We start from the raw sequence: 15,921 nt of genomic DNA, 5'->3' as shown, positions 1-15,921 counted from the left end.
ATTTCCTCCCACAAGAGTTGTAATTTCACTTGCTATAAATGTTTTCTGGTAAATTAAATATAGATTTCTTGGAATGTCACACAAAGAAGTGCTTCCAACTACATTGGAATGTAGTTGGAACTACATGTTCATCCAACAGACACAATAGGTGTGAGAGGAATTGCTCCTTATGTCTGTGAAGATCGCCATACACCAGAGACGTTATTTGAAACATTGCAGCAGATCCTCTAACTGCAAAGCAGAGGGCTCAAGAGCAGAGTGTTAGATGATGTACAAGGGCTTAGATCAGACAGGGGATCAGACTAGACAGTCATAAAGATCTCTGCTGACCTGACTGTTTATGGTTTTCTCTGTACAAGTCAATACATACCAGCTATCCATGAGCTAAACTTGAAGCGAGAATGAGGCCTGGCCAATGCAGTTTCACCTTTATTTCCTGAGATTCAGACTCTTGACTCACAACACACACAGGTATACAGAGATGTGTAGCTTGCCCGTTTTTACTCATGGCCTCTGAAATGATCTGATTTAGTCTAAGACACTTAAATATGGTGCAATACATAAGAAGGGGCTAGCACTGAGGCACAGCAGGACAAGACATTATTAAGTGGGCGTCAGCTCAAGAAGGGAGTAGGTATGCTAATTTGTACCCTCTTGCTATTATTTATTCTGTTTCATCTCACTCTTCTGAACTACTTAAACTCACACCTACTTATAGCCTACTGATGGTTGTTCTTCTTCCTATAGTCCTCTTTTCTTTGTGCTCAGTATATGAAGTGCAATCTATATCCTGTGGAAGCCAGAACGGGTATGTAATATCTGTTTAGTTTCTTCTCTGAATGATCTCCCACTTAGACTCCTACATGTATAGCTCATCCTTTTGTGTAACTGGTAGATAGAATTTAATCAGTGTTACAGCTCATGTGGTCATGAATACACTGTATGCCATGCTGGGTTTTCTTTTCAAATACTGGGTTACCCATAATTGGGAATGGATCAGCAAATGCTGAGATCACTGAGAGATCACAAGAGATCACTGAGACATGAGCTGAGTTTTAGGCAGAGCAGATGTATGTCTGAGACACAAGCAGCCTGCAAAAGATGCAATCTCTGAAGAATGTTGTTGGACTGGTTATCCTGTACCTATCTAGACCATGCCAAATTTACAGAGTGTGCGCACACTATACCCAAGGAACACATTTCTTGATTAGGCAGATTTTAGCATGCAGCCCTGATGACGCTACCCAGGATGTTTTGCCTGTTTAGGCCCTATTTTTGTTTTAGGCCCTATTTCCTCCAGCAGCGTCTTCTTCCAGCTCCTGTTTCATTGGCCACAAAATATTCCCATTGCAGAATTCCCAGTTAGTATCAGGATCAAATGACAGGCAAAGGTAATTTAGATTTCCTTATCCCAAGGCTTTCTTGTTAACAATTTCTGGAGGCAAAGGTCTTATAGACATACCTGATAAAATTTTCCTCTTTCCTTCCCACTATCCTATGCACCTACCTGAAAACACAGAACCTATTAAGAACCCACAATGTGATTTTCAAAATTTATAATGACTTTCAGTACAATAGTTTCAAATACTTGAGGATTCTTGTAATCTCTGCTCTGGAGCTCTGAACCTTTAGTTCTGACTGACAATCCTTTTTCTGGCACAATGCAAGAATATTACAATCCCTTGCACAATATCCTGCAGCAGCCACTTATTTAATAAATAGCATTGCAACTACAGTGTATGCACTAGTAACTACAAGGCTTGATTACTGCAATTCCCTCTCAGCAGACCTTTCATCAGAGTTCTTTGGTCACATGTAGCCAAATCCATGTAGCTACAAGGTGGTCCTATCAATCCTAGAGGCAGCTACGATAGCAAAAATAAAAGGGGGAGGGGGAAGTAAATGGAGTAGATTTAGGGCTTCCTCTTTGGCCACCCCACCTTCTCTATTGAACTAGAGACCGCTCCAAGAATAGTCATCACTTTGCTGCTTGTACCAGGGAATACAAGTGATCCAACCTTTGTTCAGAAAAAGATGCAGCAGCTTCTTGTGCCAGATGAAGAGCAGGCATAGTATGAGGACTGTTTGGGCCATAGTAAAAGCAGAGTGTATGAAAATGGTGGCATGGAGAGGGAGAAGCATCTCAAAAGGAAGGCAAAGAAACTGCTGCACCTGATCATAGGTATTTTAACAGCCTGGAGAGCTGTGGCTGGTCTTGAAAAGGATAGATACTGAGAGAGGAATTGGAGCTGAGAGGCCATGAAATGACTTCTGTAAAAAGAAAAGCAATTCAAGTAAATATAGACAGGATGCTTGGAGGTTTAGAAGATGCGGTTTGGAAAAAGCAATACAAGAATTTCATGGAAATGTCTAGGTCCCAGAAGCTTCACCACAGTATCAAATCAAGGAATAGGAGAGGTTGGCAGATCATCCAAATGACAGTAATTTTCCTCATATTCCTAGGTACATACAAGTTTTCATGAAGAGTTTGTGAACCATCTCTACTAACTAGCTAATAATGCTGAGGAGCCATTCCACATAATGGATGCTGTGTGCCAATCCAGCCTCAAGTGCCACGTCCCCTTTACCAATGGTGCAGCAAATGACTGGCTGTGAATTCTCAGTACGAGTGCAGTCATTGGGCATTTGGTCACTTTTTCAGAGGGACTGGGATTTCTCTCTCCTCATAAACAGAGACAGTACTAATCCTTATTTTCTAAAGAAACATCTGAAGGTGAACTGCAAATAGTTAAAAAATACCCTGGGTTTTGATATGTTTTAAGGAGGAAGGAAAACTCCTCTGCTGCTATTTAAAATGAAACTTAATGCTGAACATTAACTGAACTTGAAAGTCATTAACAAGGCCAACAAACTGTGACAATTTGGATTAAGGGGGCTTTAATAAAGCACAAGATTTTCAATATCTCTTTAGAACAGACACAGTGGAGTCATTCATTGTGGAGACCAAATCTGAACTGGTGCATGTAGGGAAATAGGACCGTCCAACTGCAAACCAGCAATAGGAAGAGAAGAGCAGCCAAGCACTAGCAAAAAGAAGTGATTCTCTACATTATCTGTAGAGGTATAATGAATTATTACACCAGTGAATTACAAAGGCTCCTTAACTACTAACTGAACAGTTACAAGTCTCTAATGCAGAATAGAATTTCCTTTACTATGCATATTGATTTTTCCTACCACAAGGACCTAAAAGGCAAAGATCTGTTGAAAGCTACTGAAAACCAGCTTGGTTTCTATACAAGATTAATTTCTTCCCTCTCAAACTGCTTGAAATGGATAGCTGTAGTGAGAAACTAGACTTTCTCACTCTAGTGAGAAAATCAGGATGGTACATAAACAGATTGTTTAGAAAAAGTTGATCCCATCTCTGGATACATATTAGAATAATTCCATGATTTGAAAAAATACAGTTTTGCTTTGTATGCTTTACCTGAGGCCACAAAGCAGTGTGTTTTGAGGAGCTTGTGACTGCATAAGCCCTAGTTATTAAAACCATTGGTCAGCAGATTGTAACCCTCTGATCTTTGGGCCACATTTCTTTGGGGTATACTTTATTTGTTTATTTATAAATAGCCCAAAGCCAGTTCTGGTCCCTATTTCCTCCTTCAGTCTGAAAGCCAGTGGCTTCTCCTGCCTCAGATACCTGTCCCCAGAGGAGAAAAGACTGGAAAGGCATACAGCTCTAAGAAAGAAGAAGACCTTGAGAGCGACACTCCTCTGAGGATCAGTTTTGTAAGACAGGACAGGTTGATTAACATTGCACCATCAGCAGTCCACTTACCTTGGCAATATCATACATGATGGAGATTTTAAATTCCCAGTCCATGAACGTGCCATCAGGGTAGGATATTTTATCATTTAAAACATCCTGTGAAGAGAAGTTTTTCAGGGAAAAAGCAGAAGATGAGATATGGGTATCCAAGTTGCACACCTTTCAACCAGCAACTTTGTTTTTTATAGAGAGTACATGCACTAGAACAGAAGTTGAATCAAAAAACCAGGGAATATTAAATATATATTAAGTTTACACAGAGCTAGAAAAGAGGGTTTTGTGCAATTAAGAATAGGTTGTGAATTTGGTCTTGAAAACAAGTCTTTAATAACACAAAATAGCTGAGAAACAAATGGTCAAGTTGTGCAAGAGGAAGGGAGAGGATTTTCCATGTTTTGTGCTCACAGTCCATTTCCCACCAATTTACTCCTAGCTTTACAAGTTCAAAGTAAACTGTTGCTTTATCTATGCCTGCCAGTCGTTTACAGTTCTTTCAGCCACGATGACATCCATTGCCAGAAGTAAACTTCCATGAGTATGCCAGTTTACCAGAAAATAACTTAGAGAGAACAATTATTTCGCTGCCTTGCTGTGAGTTTGTTCCAGAGACCACTGCTACTGATGACAGTCTTTGTATGATCACAGAAGCAGAGACAATATACACCCACAGAAGAGTTGATGATTATCACTTCATTATTAGCACTGAAATAATATTGGTAGTAATAAACAATAAGTCTTTCCATAATTTTGCCAGCATCAATTTACTACAATTTATCAATGTTTCTTTTTATAAACAAAAATTAAGGGTTGTTGTCCCGTATAATGCAGAACTTGCCATTTTTCTCCCTTACTAATATGGAATATATACTTTTTTCTGTCCTCACACACTCTGTGGTACATAAGCACATCAGCAGAGACAACAGTTACAGCTTGGAAAATAAAGAAAAAGTTATATCCTATATGCTTCCAATAGGGGAGACAATACAAATACTGGCTGTTGCTGTGACCTGGGCCTGTACTTTTTCTTGGCTCCACCTCACCTCATCCTCTTGCTGCTGAGAACCATTAAAGTGACACAGCAGCACCTGGGGAGGGATGGAGAGAACCAAGCAAGGGAGAGGAAACCACCACTTGCTCAGTCCATGACTGCTGCATGAGGGCCAAAGACACAGAGATGGGGATTTCTTTTCTTTGAAATTTGATAATTTTGGGGTAGAAGGAGACCTTTAAAACTCTTTACCCTCAGAGAACCTCTTTCGCAGTACTCAATCACCCCAAAGATCATGGTGTCTATCTTCACGGTGCCATAGAACTTGGTCAGGTTGTAATAATCAATCTGTAGGAGCTAGAGCAGAAACAGTTCATCTGTTTTTAAAAGCAATCATTTTTCATACAGAAACACAGGTCATGGATATTTGTGTGACATGGTTTTTTTATCTCAGGCCCTGATAAGATGTATGAGTTTCCCTTAAACCAGAGTGTATTAAGGCACTGAGTGAAGTACTTGAAGACATTTGTCATTCCAGAGCCTTCTGGATTAGGGAGATAAGAATGGCTGCTGTTGGATACTGCAAGCTAATTCCAGAGCCCATTATAGTATCTATTATTGCCTCTCTATCAAACCTCCCAGCTGACCAGAATAGCCATTGTGAGTGACAGAATGTTGTGAATCAGTCAGTAAATGAGCAAATAATAAAAATTTAATGATGCTGCATGATATTATGGACTTCGTCCATTTAAATAGACAACTGTAGTTTACTTTGAGGTATTTTTAGAGTTTATTGAATTCACAATATAGCAGTGTTGTGTAAAAGGAAAGCCATTCAAAACAAGATGCAGTACTGCAGCCAAATTAATCTCCTGTGTTGAAAGAGTCTGTATGCAGAAGTCAGCAGAGAGTAACTTATATTTAAAGAGCGGCACTTGGCATTCAATAATAAGATTTAACTACAGCATTCTGCTACTGATGAATTAGCATGATATGAGCCAAAAGAGTCCAGTGCTTTTTAGCATCAGCTATAAAAATTGATTTAGTAAGGCCATATGACAGCACATGTATTTAGTAAGGCCATATGACAGCGCATGAATTACTTCATTCATCCTCAGCTTGACTGGCACACAGTTCAGACTCTGAAGTGGTGATGAGATCACATAACAAAGATAAAGTTCATCAAGCAATATCCTTTGAGGAACTCATTACCTGTCCACCTCACAAACATGCACAAACATACGGCTGTTGGAGTTGACAGTGGAAAGCAATGACTTCACTCATAGACTCCATCCCACCCTCCTGTGTGCAGTTCCTATGTGCAACAGTTACCTTGTTTAGTTCTATTTTTTGCTTCTCTGAGAAATTACCATCACTGTTTTTGAGATCCTTTAGGATCACCACCTGAAGGAAAAATACCAGTGCAGAAAAAAAATCATAGGTTTAGTACAACAGCAATTCATGTTTCTTTTCCAAGAAATGTCCATACAAAGAAATACTTCAGAAACACCTGCCTACTGCTTCACTGTTGGAGTTTCAGTTAATCAGCTATTAAGTACTGGAGCTATACTTTCTTCAAAGGATTTAGATCTAATATCTGTGCAGATTTTAACTCAACAAGAATATTCCTCAGTCAGGCAGACAGCTCTACTGAATGCACAAGAATTGCCATGTAAATGGCCTGTCCTCCATTAACCTGTTCATCTCTTCAGTACCAAAATGTATCACATTTCTGGTCCCTGTGTTTATGCTTCTGTGCTCCTGGGCTAGAGGTTCATGGAGTCTAATATTTAGCCTTCTGTCAGTAAACAAAATACAAAGCAGCTGACAGGGAACAAATGCCTTACCCCTTCCATAAGAACAAACCATTTTGCAAGGTCAGGGGAGGTGGAATGACCTCCCAAAAAGTGCCCTCCTAAAGGTGGGGAAGGGAGCATGGACACTGCAGTCAGGTTACCTTCTTGTCATACTTGCCCTGGCGCAGTCTCTGGGTGGTGTCACGTCTCTTATCTTCATCAATCTGAGAACAAAGAAGAATAATTAACTTGCAATTATCACATACTCCCCACTTGACAGGTCCAGAGAGATTAGTAATGTCTTTGTGTATCACACAGAGAAGCTTAAGCCTCTCTCTCTAGGGAGGGTCACTACATGCCACAGAAAGTGTGGGACATCCGTGCCACTCCCAGGCCCTCCACCTGCTGTTTTCATGCTCTTGGGCATTACAGAGGCATAACAAAGCACTGGGAAATCATTTGTAACAGAGACTGGAAGTCAATACCCAGCCCATTCCTCCATCACAAAATGAGCTTTACTGATGGGAACAGGTATATTCTATTAGTGAGCAATAGATGTGGAATACTCTCATTTTCTTCAATATAGCAAGTATGTTTAAAAAAAAAAAAAAAGTTAACAGATCCTAGTCCTACCAGAGCCATAGGGTGCTGTAGTCAGAACATGTCAAAACCCCAGCATTGATGGTCTTTAGGAGACAGAATCCAAGACCCAGCTTTGGGCATTGTGCTTCTCTTACCTTCAAACTAACATGACTTGTCTCACTGGTCTCCAGAGGCAAGATTTCCTCAGGTGGTATATGGGACCATTTCTTCCACCGGCGCTCATTATCTCTCCTGTACTTCCTGAAGAACAAGAGAAGTGTTTTGGAATATCCTCCCAGTGAACCGAAACCCACAACAGGAGATTAGGACAGGGAAGCATCTAGTGTCAGGATGACACAAGGATGGTGTGTCAGGCTGATGAGACTTGAGCACAAGCCCTGTGGCTCTCATCCAGTTTGATTTGATACACTTTAATTCCCCTAGCTTTGGGAAAGCCTAAATGCTCATTCAGTTCTATAGCAGAACAGAACAGATTTAGCAGAACAACTGCTAGGCAACTGCCAGAGTCTCAGGGGTGATCAGAAGAATTCAAAGCATAAAGGGCCACCTGGATTTTATATAGTTTTCTCCTCCATGTTATTGAATGTACTTGGAAGAGAGGTCCCACAAACAAATGCAAGCCAAAGGAAGTCCTGCCATCAACAGTGGATAGTTAGAAATGGTGTGAATGCAATGCCAGGAGAGGAGGTAACAACAGCGTTGAGATGAGGTGCCTTTTTGTGGGTGTCTCTTGTATTCTGCACATTTTGTAAAAATGAGGGAAGAGTCCTTGGAAACGGGAGAAAGAAACTGCTGTCTCCCCTGCAAAAATTCAGAGTGAGCACTGTCTTGTCTTAGAGAAAAGCTACAAGACAGCTAGTGCTCATCAACTTACCTCCTAACTTGTGCAAGTCCTTCCTCTACTAAAAAAACCCACAGGACTGACTGGAGAGTTTGCAGGAGAATCCTAACACACTGAGGACTGCTGGCAAAATCTCCAAATGACAGAACCCATACTATTGACTAATAACACAAATATTCCCTTTTTCGATACATTTTTAGCATATATTTGCATAAGAAAAGGTAGAGCAACAATTGCAGTAAGAACTGTTTTTCTCAGTTCTAACTTGTAGAAAGGATTAGGATGCACTACAGTTCAAACTGGTGTCAGCTGCTGATTAAGAACATTTCAAACTGAATTAAAATCTACTAGGTCTAATATTTAGTTATATGTTTTTCAGGATTTGGACTTTTCACTTTGCAGTCAGAACTACACAGGTAGCTGTGGAATGGTTCAAGTGTCCTAGAAACTTAAGAGATAAAGAAGGAATAATGAGGCATTTTGTTGATTTTTGTAAGAGTTTCTCTTCTCCTTTGCTTGTTAGGGGATAATCTTTGGCAGGAATTATATTTGAGAAGTTTGCTATTATTTTGACACTAAAAGTACAAGTTTTATTCTAAAAATTCTCAGAAATCTCTTCTATATTTGATGCTTGAGAATATCACAATGATATGTGTACAATAATAATCTAATCACCTAAACAGAATCTTTAGATTTTATGCATCTGCAAATACGGAAAAATATAGAATCTTTTACAAGTCCATACTTTTGTTTATTAATTTTCATAGGCATTGCAAACTTTACTGTCTGTTTATATGTTAGTGCTTAGATGTGACAATGATTAGCTCCTACATATTTTGAGTACAACTGTATGTATAAGAATTGTGTATCCTTATCTTTGATTTTTTTCTCGCTTTAGTTAGCAAGGCAGATTGGTCTACTTAAAATAATAAAGCCTGAGCAGCATCTGTTTCTAATAAACTTTTCTTGAGATCTGATTTTCTTGCTTTTTCTGAAGTTCTCCGATATATAACAAAGATACAGAATGAAAATGGATGCACAATGAAAATGGTAAGATAATTTTTTTAAAGATTAAAGAAAATCATATACTTTGGAACTGTGGTGGGATTTCTTCCATCAAAAGGAGGCATCAATGGTTTCTATTCTGCTCTTTCCATAATGATAGAGCTGGACTGTGTTATATGCATGAAATTCCAAGCTGTTAGAAAAATTGTTATGTAGGGTTAAAAATTGTTATGGACTGTGTTGAAGGAATGGATCCATGCAATGCAAACACCAAAACCTCATGGTGTTTTGACTCCTACAGTGACTCAAGAGAAATACCACCTTCTAGATTGAACTTTTATGTCACCAATACATTAAAGAAATATAAGTGAATCCCAAGAAAGCCAAAGATGTGTAGTAAAGTAGAAAAATTCTGAAGATTGGTCTGAGACTTCTGTTTCTGTGTATATATAGGAAACAGAGCTTTTTAGCTGATGCAGGAACACTGAGCCTTGCTGCATCTTCTCCCTTATTAACCCGTCATAACAACACTATGGATGCAAGCACTACTTGGCATATACCAAAGAGTTCACCCAGGGCCAACCTCATAGGTATGTAAGGTAAGCTAATGAATGGCTCTTCAAGGAGAGATCAGAGGCATTGTCCTAGTTGGAAAACTGTTCAAGGACAAACAAACAGAAAGCCAAAGGGTTTGGTACCTTAGAATCAGCAAAGAGATGATCAGAACCAGAATCACAATTCCCGTGAGTGTAAAGACAGCAATAGTCAATACGTGTGGGCCTGCAGAAAAGAAAAAATTAAATATAAATTACTTCATGGAGGATGCTGAAAAGCAACATTGTATTTAAGAAATTACCTTCACACATGTGCAAATCACAGTAGCTGACCAAGGATACTTTTTGGTCACATCCAAATTGAGAGGTTTTGGTAAAGTCCAGCACTGCCTTGGGATGACACACACTTGCCTCTTTCAATGCCAGATGAAGCATGACCCAGAGCAGTGCAGTCTTACATCCCCACCTGAGGCACAGGCAATCTGTAGGGCCACCCAGGCAGCGGTGCTACTGAGTGGACTGTACTCTTCAGTAGGAAATTAATATGCTATAGAGGGAAATTAATCTGGTGGCAGCACAAAGCCAGTGAAGTGTCCTTGGAAGCTGCCAGGTGCCAAATGGTTTGAAAATCATGTTGTTCAGGCATCTGAGGACTTAGACCCAAAAGCCACAGAGCACACAAGGGTTCTAATCCTGAGCAGGCAGACAGGATGAACAAGGCTGGGAACTGACTAAGGTTTTAATTTTGATTGCCTTACTGTGGAAAAGCAAACTGAAGCCTGTCTTGTATCTGTTCTTGGAGCTCGGGGGTACTGGGAAGGAAAGTTGGTGGCCACCAACTTCCTTTGAAGAATAACAGGCCATTATCACAGAGCTTCAGCTGGTGGTCACATGTCTAGAGTGTACCTACTTTAATGACCAAGTGTCTCAGGCAAAAAAGGGAGAGAAGAATCCAGTTTTGCAGATTGCCATCTTGATTAAGGACAGTAGAAGAGCTGAGTTACTCAGATTTACTGAGACTAATATACTTCTGTCTGTGCCCAGAAACAGAAATGAAGGCACACAGAAAAAAATGATCAAGTGTAAAAATTAGTAAATAAATAAAAAGCAAGTTTACGCACACTAGCTGCCTTCAGAATCAAGCAGCCAGTTGAGGAGGGATTTTCAACATACCAATTTTTGTGCCTGCATCTGACATAGGATTCAGTTTATGAACTCCTCCGGATTTTGGACCCAGATTTCTCCTTTGATTTTTCTTGTTTTGGGTATCACATCTACCCACCTTCTCTCAGTATGTTCATCAGTCTAAGGGCTTCATGGTAATTTAGTATTAATCTGATGCTCTCTGATGAAAACCATCAGTACTATAGTTTCCCTCCACAAGTTAAGTCACCACTATAAAGTGAGAGATAAATGAGAATGTGCAAAGAAATTTTGCATGAAAATTCCCTGAAACTTCAGGTTTGTGAATTGTGGCTTGCATCTTAACAGTGAACAGATTATAGTTTCCCATGAAAGCGCTGTGGGACCGTAATTTCCCTTTCCTGAGGTTCTGCTACCACCTTCTGGCTCTTAGTCTTACAACAGGCAGAGGGAGAGTGCATCACAAATTAACTGGTCCTCTGGAACCAGAAACGTTTGTGTATTGAAGATTGATCTTATCCATGTTTAGAATGAGGATTAAAACTTTATGAATTAGGGGGAAATATGAATGAACCCCCCTTTTTTTTCACAGAATACTAGGAGGAAGATAGGCAGCAGAACTGGATCAAGCTGTTCTCAGTTACGGCTTAGGAAGGAATAGGGCTCGGATTGTCTGCTCTGTTCACCTACCTGGAGGAAAAAAGATATTCCAGGTTGGAAAGTTTTGACTGGCTTAAAAAAGGCACAGTGGTTACTTAAACTTTGACCATTCTCCTTTTGGGGGGGATATATTTATTTAGAATCACACTGAAGGAAGGTTTATTTTTAAAAAATGTTAAAAATAATCAAGTGCCTTTGGGAGGCAGTTTAGTTTAGTATGGCTTGGCCACAGTGTCAGGCTTCAGCTAAGCATTAGGTGTTAAACTACTGACATTTGTAGACATTGGTTTTCTGCCATTCTCTTCCCCCCCCCCGCCCCCCCACCCTTGTGCAGCAGCTTCAAACAAGGACATACTGAAGGGAATATTTGAAAGATATTTCGGATCCACCGAAAACACAGCATATTGTGGGGCCCAAGGGATGGATGAGAATGGGACTGGAACAACACCGAAAAGACAGGAGCCAGAAAGCACAGAGCTCATGGAGCTGGTACAGGGAGACCCTGTGGCTGATGTGTGCAGTGTTGCAGTCTCCGCACAGACAGGACTCACAGTCATACCAAGAGAGACCAGAGATTTGACCAGAGATGAAAAATGAAAGCTTCACTGAAATCCCTCTGCTCTTCCCAGAACTAACTGGAATCTTATCAAAGCTGCTGCCTCCTCCTGGTAGCTCCCATGGGTACCTGGCAATGAACAACACTACTCCTGCCTCTCTTATGAGAGATAAGGCCTAATTTGAGCGCATCTGATTTACTTTACTGAAGAATAAAAACGTTTGAATCCATTTTACCACCCTACTGTGAAAGGACCCTTAGTTAGCAGAAGGTGTTTATCTCTCCAGTTATGCTTTACCTATTCCCTAATGGAGGCAAGCAGTACAGCAAATTAATGGGAAGCCTTTAGCAGAGACTTTTAACAGCAGCATCTCTGCATTCTCGCTGATGGAATGACTCAGGTGAACACTAACCCACTGTGCACTAACCCTTGCAATTACTGCCACTGCAATAATTTTTATTCTGCATATCACACCCTGAAGCATATGCCCTTCCCTTGCCAAGCACCATGTGGCAGCAGTCTTAAAGGGGGAAACAATCTCAGTCTGATCAGACTGACAAGGCTGTACTCTGCTACACTGAATGACAAGGGGCTTCATCCATTCTATCCAGGAGTCACCAAAAACTCAAAAGGAGGTGGTGATTTCTGGGATTTTAAATTTAAAATTTGGGTGTAAAAAGAGCCATAACCTAGTTTCCCCTGGTCCTTCTTCAGAGAGTCAGCTCTTCTCAGAGACTTCTCCAGAGAAGAACCCTGAATCTACACAGTGCTGTGTCTTCTCCCCAGCTCCCTACAACAAGGATAAAGAGGCAAGCAGAAGCCACCATGCTCCATCAGAGATACAGAAATGCAGAGTCAGATAACTCATTATAATCTTAATTCTGCTGCCTTTCCTGAAGAGTCTTTCAAGCAATTCACACCACCACCATCTTCTAGTGAAGATTATTTGTCTGGGGGTGACTTCTTCTGAAACATCCCGTGGTATTTCCCATAATCACTGGTACAGTATCAAGTTTACAAGAGACTTAGTATCACCACCTAAACAAAATAAAGGTTTCGAACTGGACTGGAGGCAGAGAACATGGAGGGATGAGGCAGGAGAAGGAAAGATCCTGCTCTGCACCCAGCTCCTGGCATCACTGGCTGGGAGCAGTGTGATGGTAGCATGCTGGATCACACAGCAGGTAGATCTCAGGACTGTGTGACTTGTCTTCAAAGAGGTAGGTGGTAGGTTTAATGGGTGTCTCACCAGTGCCTGGAGTATCACTGGGCAGCTTGTGGTTCTTCCAGATGAAATCCGGACTGTTAGTTGCCTCACGTGTCTTGTTGTTTTGAGTGTTGAAATACAGAAGAGGTTTGAACTACAGATGTAGGAGGGAAGAAATGCAGTCAGCAGCCATGCTCTCTCTCTTTTGTCCTGTGCTTCAGACTACCCTTAATAAATGTATTGCCCAAACTCAAAATAATTTTCCTGCTACAGTGGTGCATTTCTCAGTGTAGCCATATGTTCGGCTGCCATATTCTTTCTCATTCATCCCCTCTCTCTGAAAATAAATTTACCAATCCCACGAAATACCAGCTGCACTTCACTTACTGAATCACCAGATTACATCAATCCTGTCAGTCTCCAGCACACCTCACATGACCCCCTTCTGGCACGCACAGCATGCCTTGGCACCCTACCACTCCTGCTGTAGTTATTTTCATCATTCTTATGCAATAGTGCAGGGCATTTTGTTTCTCCTTTCACACATAAGGTCGAACAGTTGCACTCGAGACATACATACATGATTTGCAGCCTGTGACGTGTACAGCAGGGTCAGATTGGTATCAATGTCTCCAAATTCATCTAGAGTTACAGGACCCACTACACCTGCAGACACGAGGAATTAGTCAGAAGGCTTGCATTTTCAGAAACACAAATATAGGGCAGGAAGGATGGGATAAATAAAAGGATTTCTGATACTTAGGATACTTTTCTTCTTCATGTATGTGCTAGATACATATCAGCTCAATGTGGCACTATTTCTTTAATACCACACTACATTTTCTCTACAAAATCCAATAAAATGTGTTGACCTGATTGCACTGAAGAAAAAAGTCTCCCTTTAGCTATAGGAAAATATATTTGTCAGATTTGTTCAGCATACCAAGAATGTCAGTCACCACCCTTGAAGAGACCACTTTAGAAGTGAGAAGCAAAATAGTCTGTTTCCACCTGCAGTTTGAATCTATCAGCAATAAAGGAAAGACAAGGATACTTTCATTCCCTTTACTCTTTTGAAAGCTCTAATAATAATGTTTTAACCATGTTCTTTTTGCCTTTAGCCTCCTACCTCTGTATGTCAGCAAATCTGCACATTGAGAAATTGCCTGTGTAGCACATTACAAGGATTTTAAGGTTGAACTTCCCAAATCCCTCAGCACAGCTTGACTTCGCTCCCATGAAGTCAGCTGCCTCAACATGAGCACAAGCTTAGCCAATATCCACTATTCCTGAAAGTCTCACCTTCATTTTTCCCTTTCTGTTTTCACAGGAGGGTTTTTTGATCAGCTTCAGATTGCTGAACCAAAATAATGCTGATACTGAACTTAGGAGAAATAGAACAAGTCATCATCAACAGCAACAAAAGGCCAATTACCTTCTCCCTTTTCACATCAAAAACTGATGCTTTTTCATGGTCCACCTTCTTAATATCAAAATAATTACTGTAAGAAATCCCTACTGTACCAGACTCCATCACAAGAAAGAATGAAAGTGATTCAACACCTATCACTTTTAGGAATTTTTTTTTTTTTTTAAACTAAACCTATAAATTATGACAAGCATTACAGTGCTGTATTTTGGATGAGTAAAAGTTTGTGCAACTTAACTTTCAAACTTAAACTAAAGAGATGAGTTTACTGATATTCAGAAAGGGATGCTGTCTCCAGGAGGAATTAGTAAACCATATTTTGCTAAGTATGGGATACCATGGTTAAAGCAAAAATAAGCCTGGAACCTTTTCTATCTTAGGAAAATCTGGGAAACTTCTATACACATATTTGCTGAATGTAGGTGGGATATATACACAAAACTTTCAGTCATCATTTTGGTGACTGGAACTGGGACTATACACCCAGAGAGGTAATGTTTTCACTTCTTTGTGTAAGTTTTACCTCTGCCTTTTCCTAATGATTGAATTCTGTTATTTTAAGGCCATGGCCTACAAAACAAAAGCCCACCAGTGCTAGAAAACCTGTGAGAGGAACAAGAAAGTTGACTAAAAAGAGCCAACTGACTGCCAGCTGGCCTAAACCCACACTGCAGGCACCCAGGCCTACATGGTTTTGTAAACTGAAAAAGGTTGAAACTACTTCATTAAAGCTTAGCCAAGTGATTTCAGAGTCATTTTGAACATCAAATACTGAAGATAACATCCTTGTAAAAACTATATAAAAAGAAAAAAGACTGGGAATAAAACTCATTGAAAGGCTCAGACTTGTTTAGTGTAGAAGTGACTTATCATAAGAGCGTTTAAAATCAAATTTGTTTCCCCTCATCAATTTAGTGAACCCTGCACAGGACTGTACTTTTTTTACCTTCAAAAGTGGTATTTCGGAATTCAGTGATTAAACTGAGAGATGACACTGGGCTCTGGGAGACGACAAATTTCTTGAGACTGTGTCCAAACAGCAACACTGCATTAAAATAGCCAGCAAGAAAGTCATCTTCCATCTAGAACAAAAGAAAATAAAAAATGGCTGTTTGAGAGTTCATGTTTCTGCCATAAAGCTACAATAACTTTGATTGGCTCCATTTGGCAGAAACTCCAGCATGGAAGACCAGAATCTGCTGAACACTGAGTGAGTAGATGGTCAATACTACATCAGCATTGTCACTTCAAAAAATAAAGGTAAACAAAATATATTTTTGATGTATGAAGACAGGGAGGTGCTGAAAGAGGCCAATGTAAAGGTCTGTCATGCTGATCCTCGTGC

General features: G+C 40.2%; 1 protein-coding gene across 1 annotated transcript in view; it reads right to left on the bottom strand.

The window, feature by feature from the left end:
- Positions 1-15,921, bottom strand: part of GUCY2C (guanylate cyclase 2C) — a 45,088-nt gene that overhangs the window by 16,399 nt on the left and 12,768 nt on the right. The window contains exons 8-16 of the mRNA XM_042050884.1: positions 15,523-15,658; positions 13,728-13,813; positions 13,190-13,301; positions 9,725-9,806; positions 7,315-7,420; positions 6,739-6,801; positions 6,114-6,185; positions 5,034-5,138; positions 3,803-3,889 (exon numbers count right to left, since the gene is read on the bottom strand). Coding sequence (XP_041906818.1) covers positions 3,803-3,889; positions 5,034-5,138; positions 6,114-6,185; positions 6,739-6,801; positions 7,315-7,420; positions 9,725-9,806; positions 13,190-13,301; positions 13,728-13,813; positions 15,523-15,658 — 849 coding nt within the window. The remainder of the gene's footprint in view (positions 1-3,802; positions 3,890-5,033; positions 5,139-6,113; positions 6,186-6,738; positions 6,802-7,314; positions 7,421-9,724; positions 9,807-13,189; positions 13,302-13,727; positions 13,814-15,522; positions 15,659-15,921) is intronic.

Source organism: Corvus kubaryi, unplaced genomic scaffold (genome assembly GCF_017639235.1).
Source record: "Corvus kubaryi isolate FWS band 111438036 unplaced genomic scaffold, C.kubaryi_AGA036_p1.0 74, whole genome shotgun sequence".
Lineage (NCBI taxonomy): Eukaryota > Metazoa > Chordata > Aves > Passeriformes > Corvidae > Corvus > Corvus kubaryi.
This window is presented reverse-complemented; position numbering and strand designations above follow the sequence as displayed.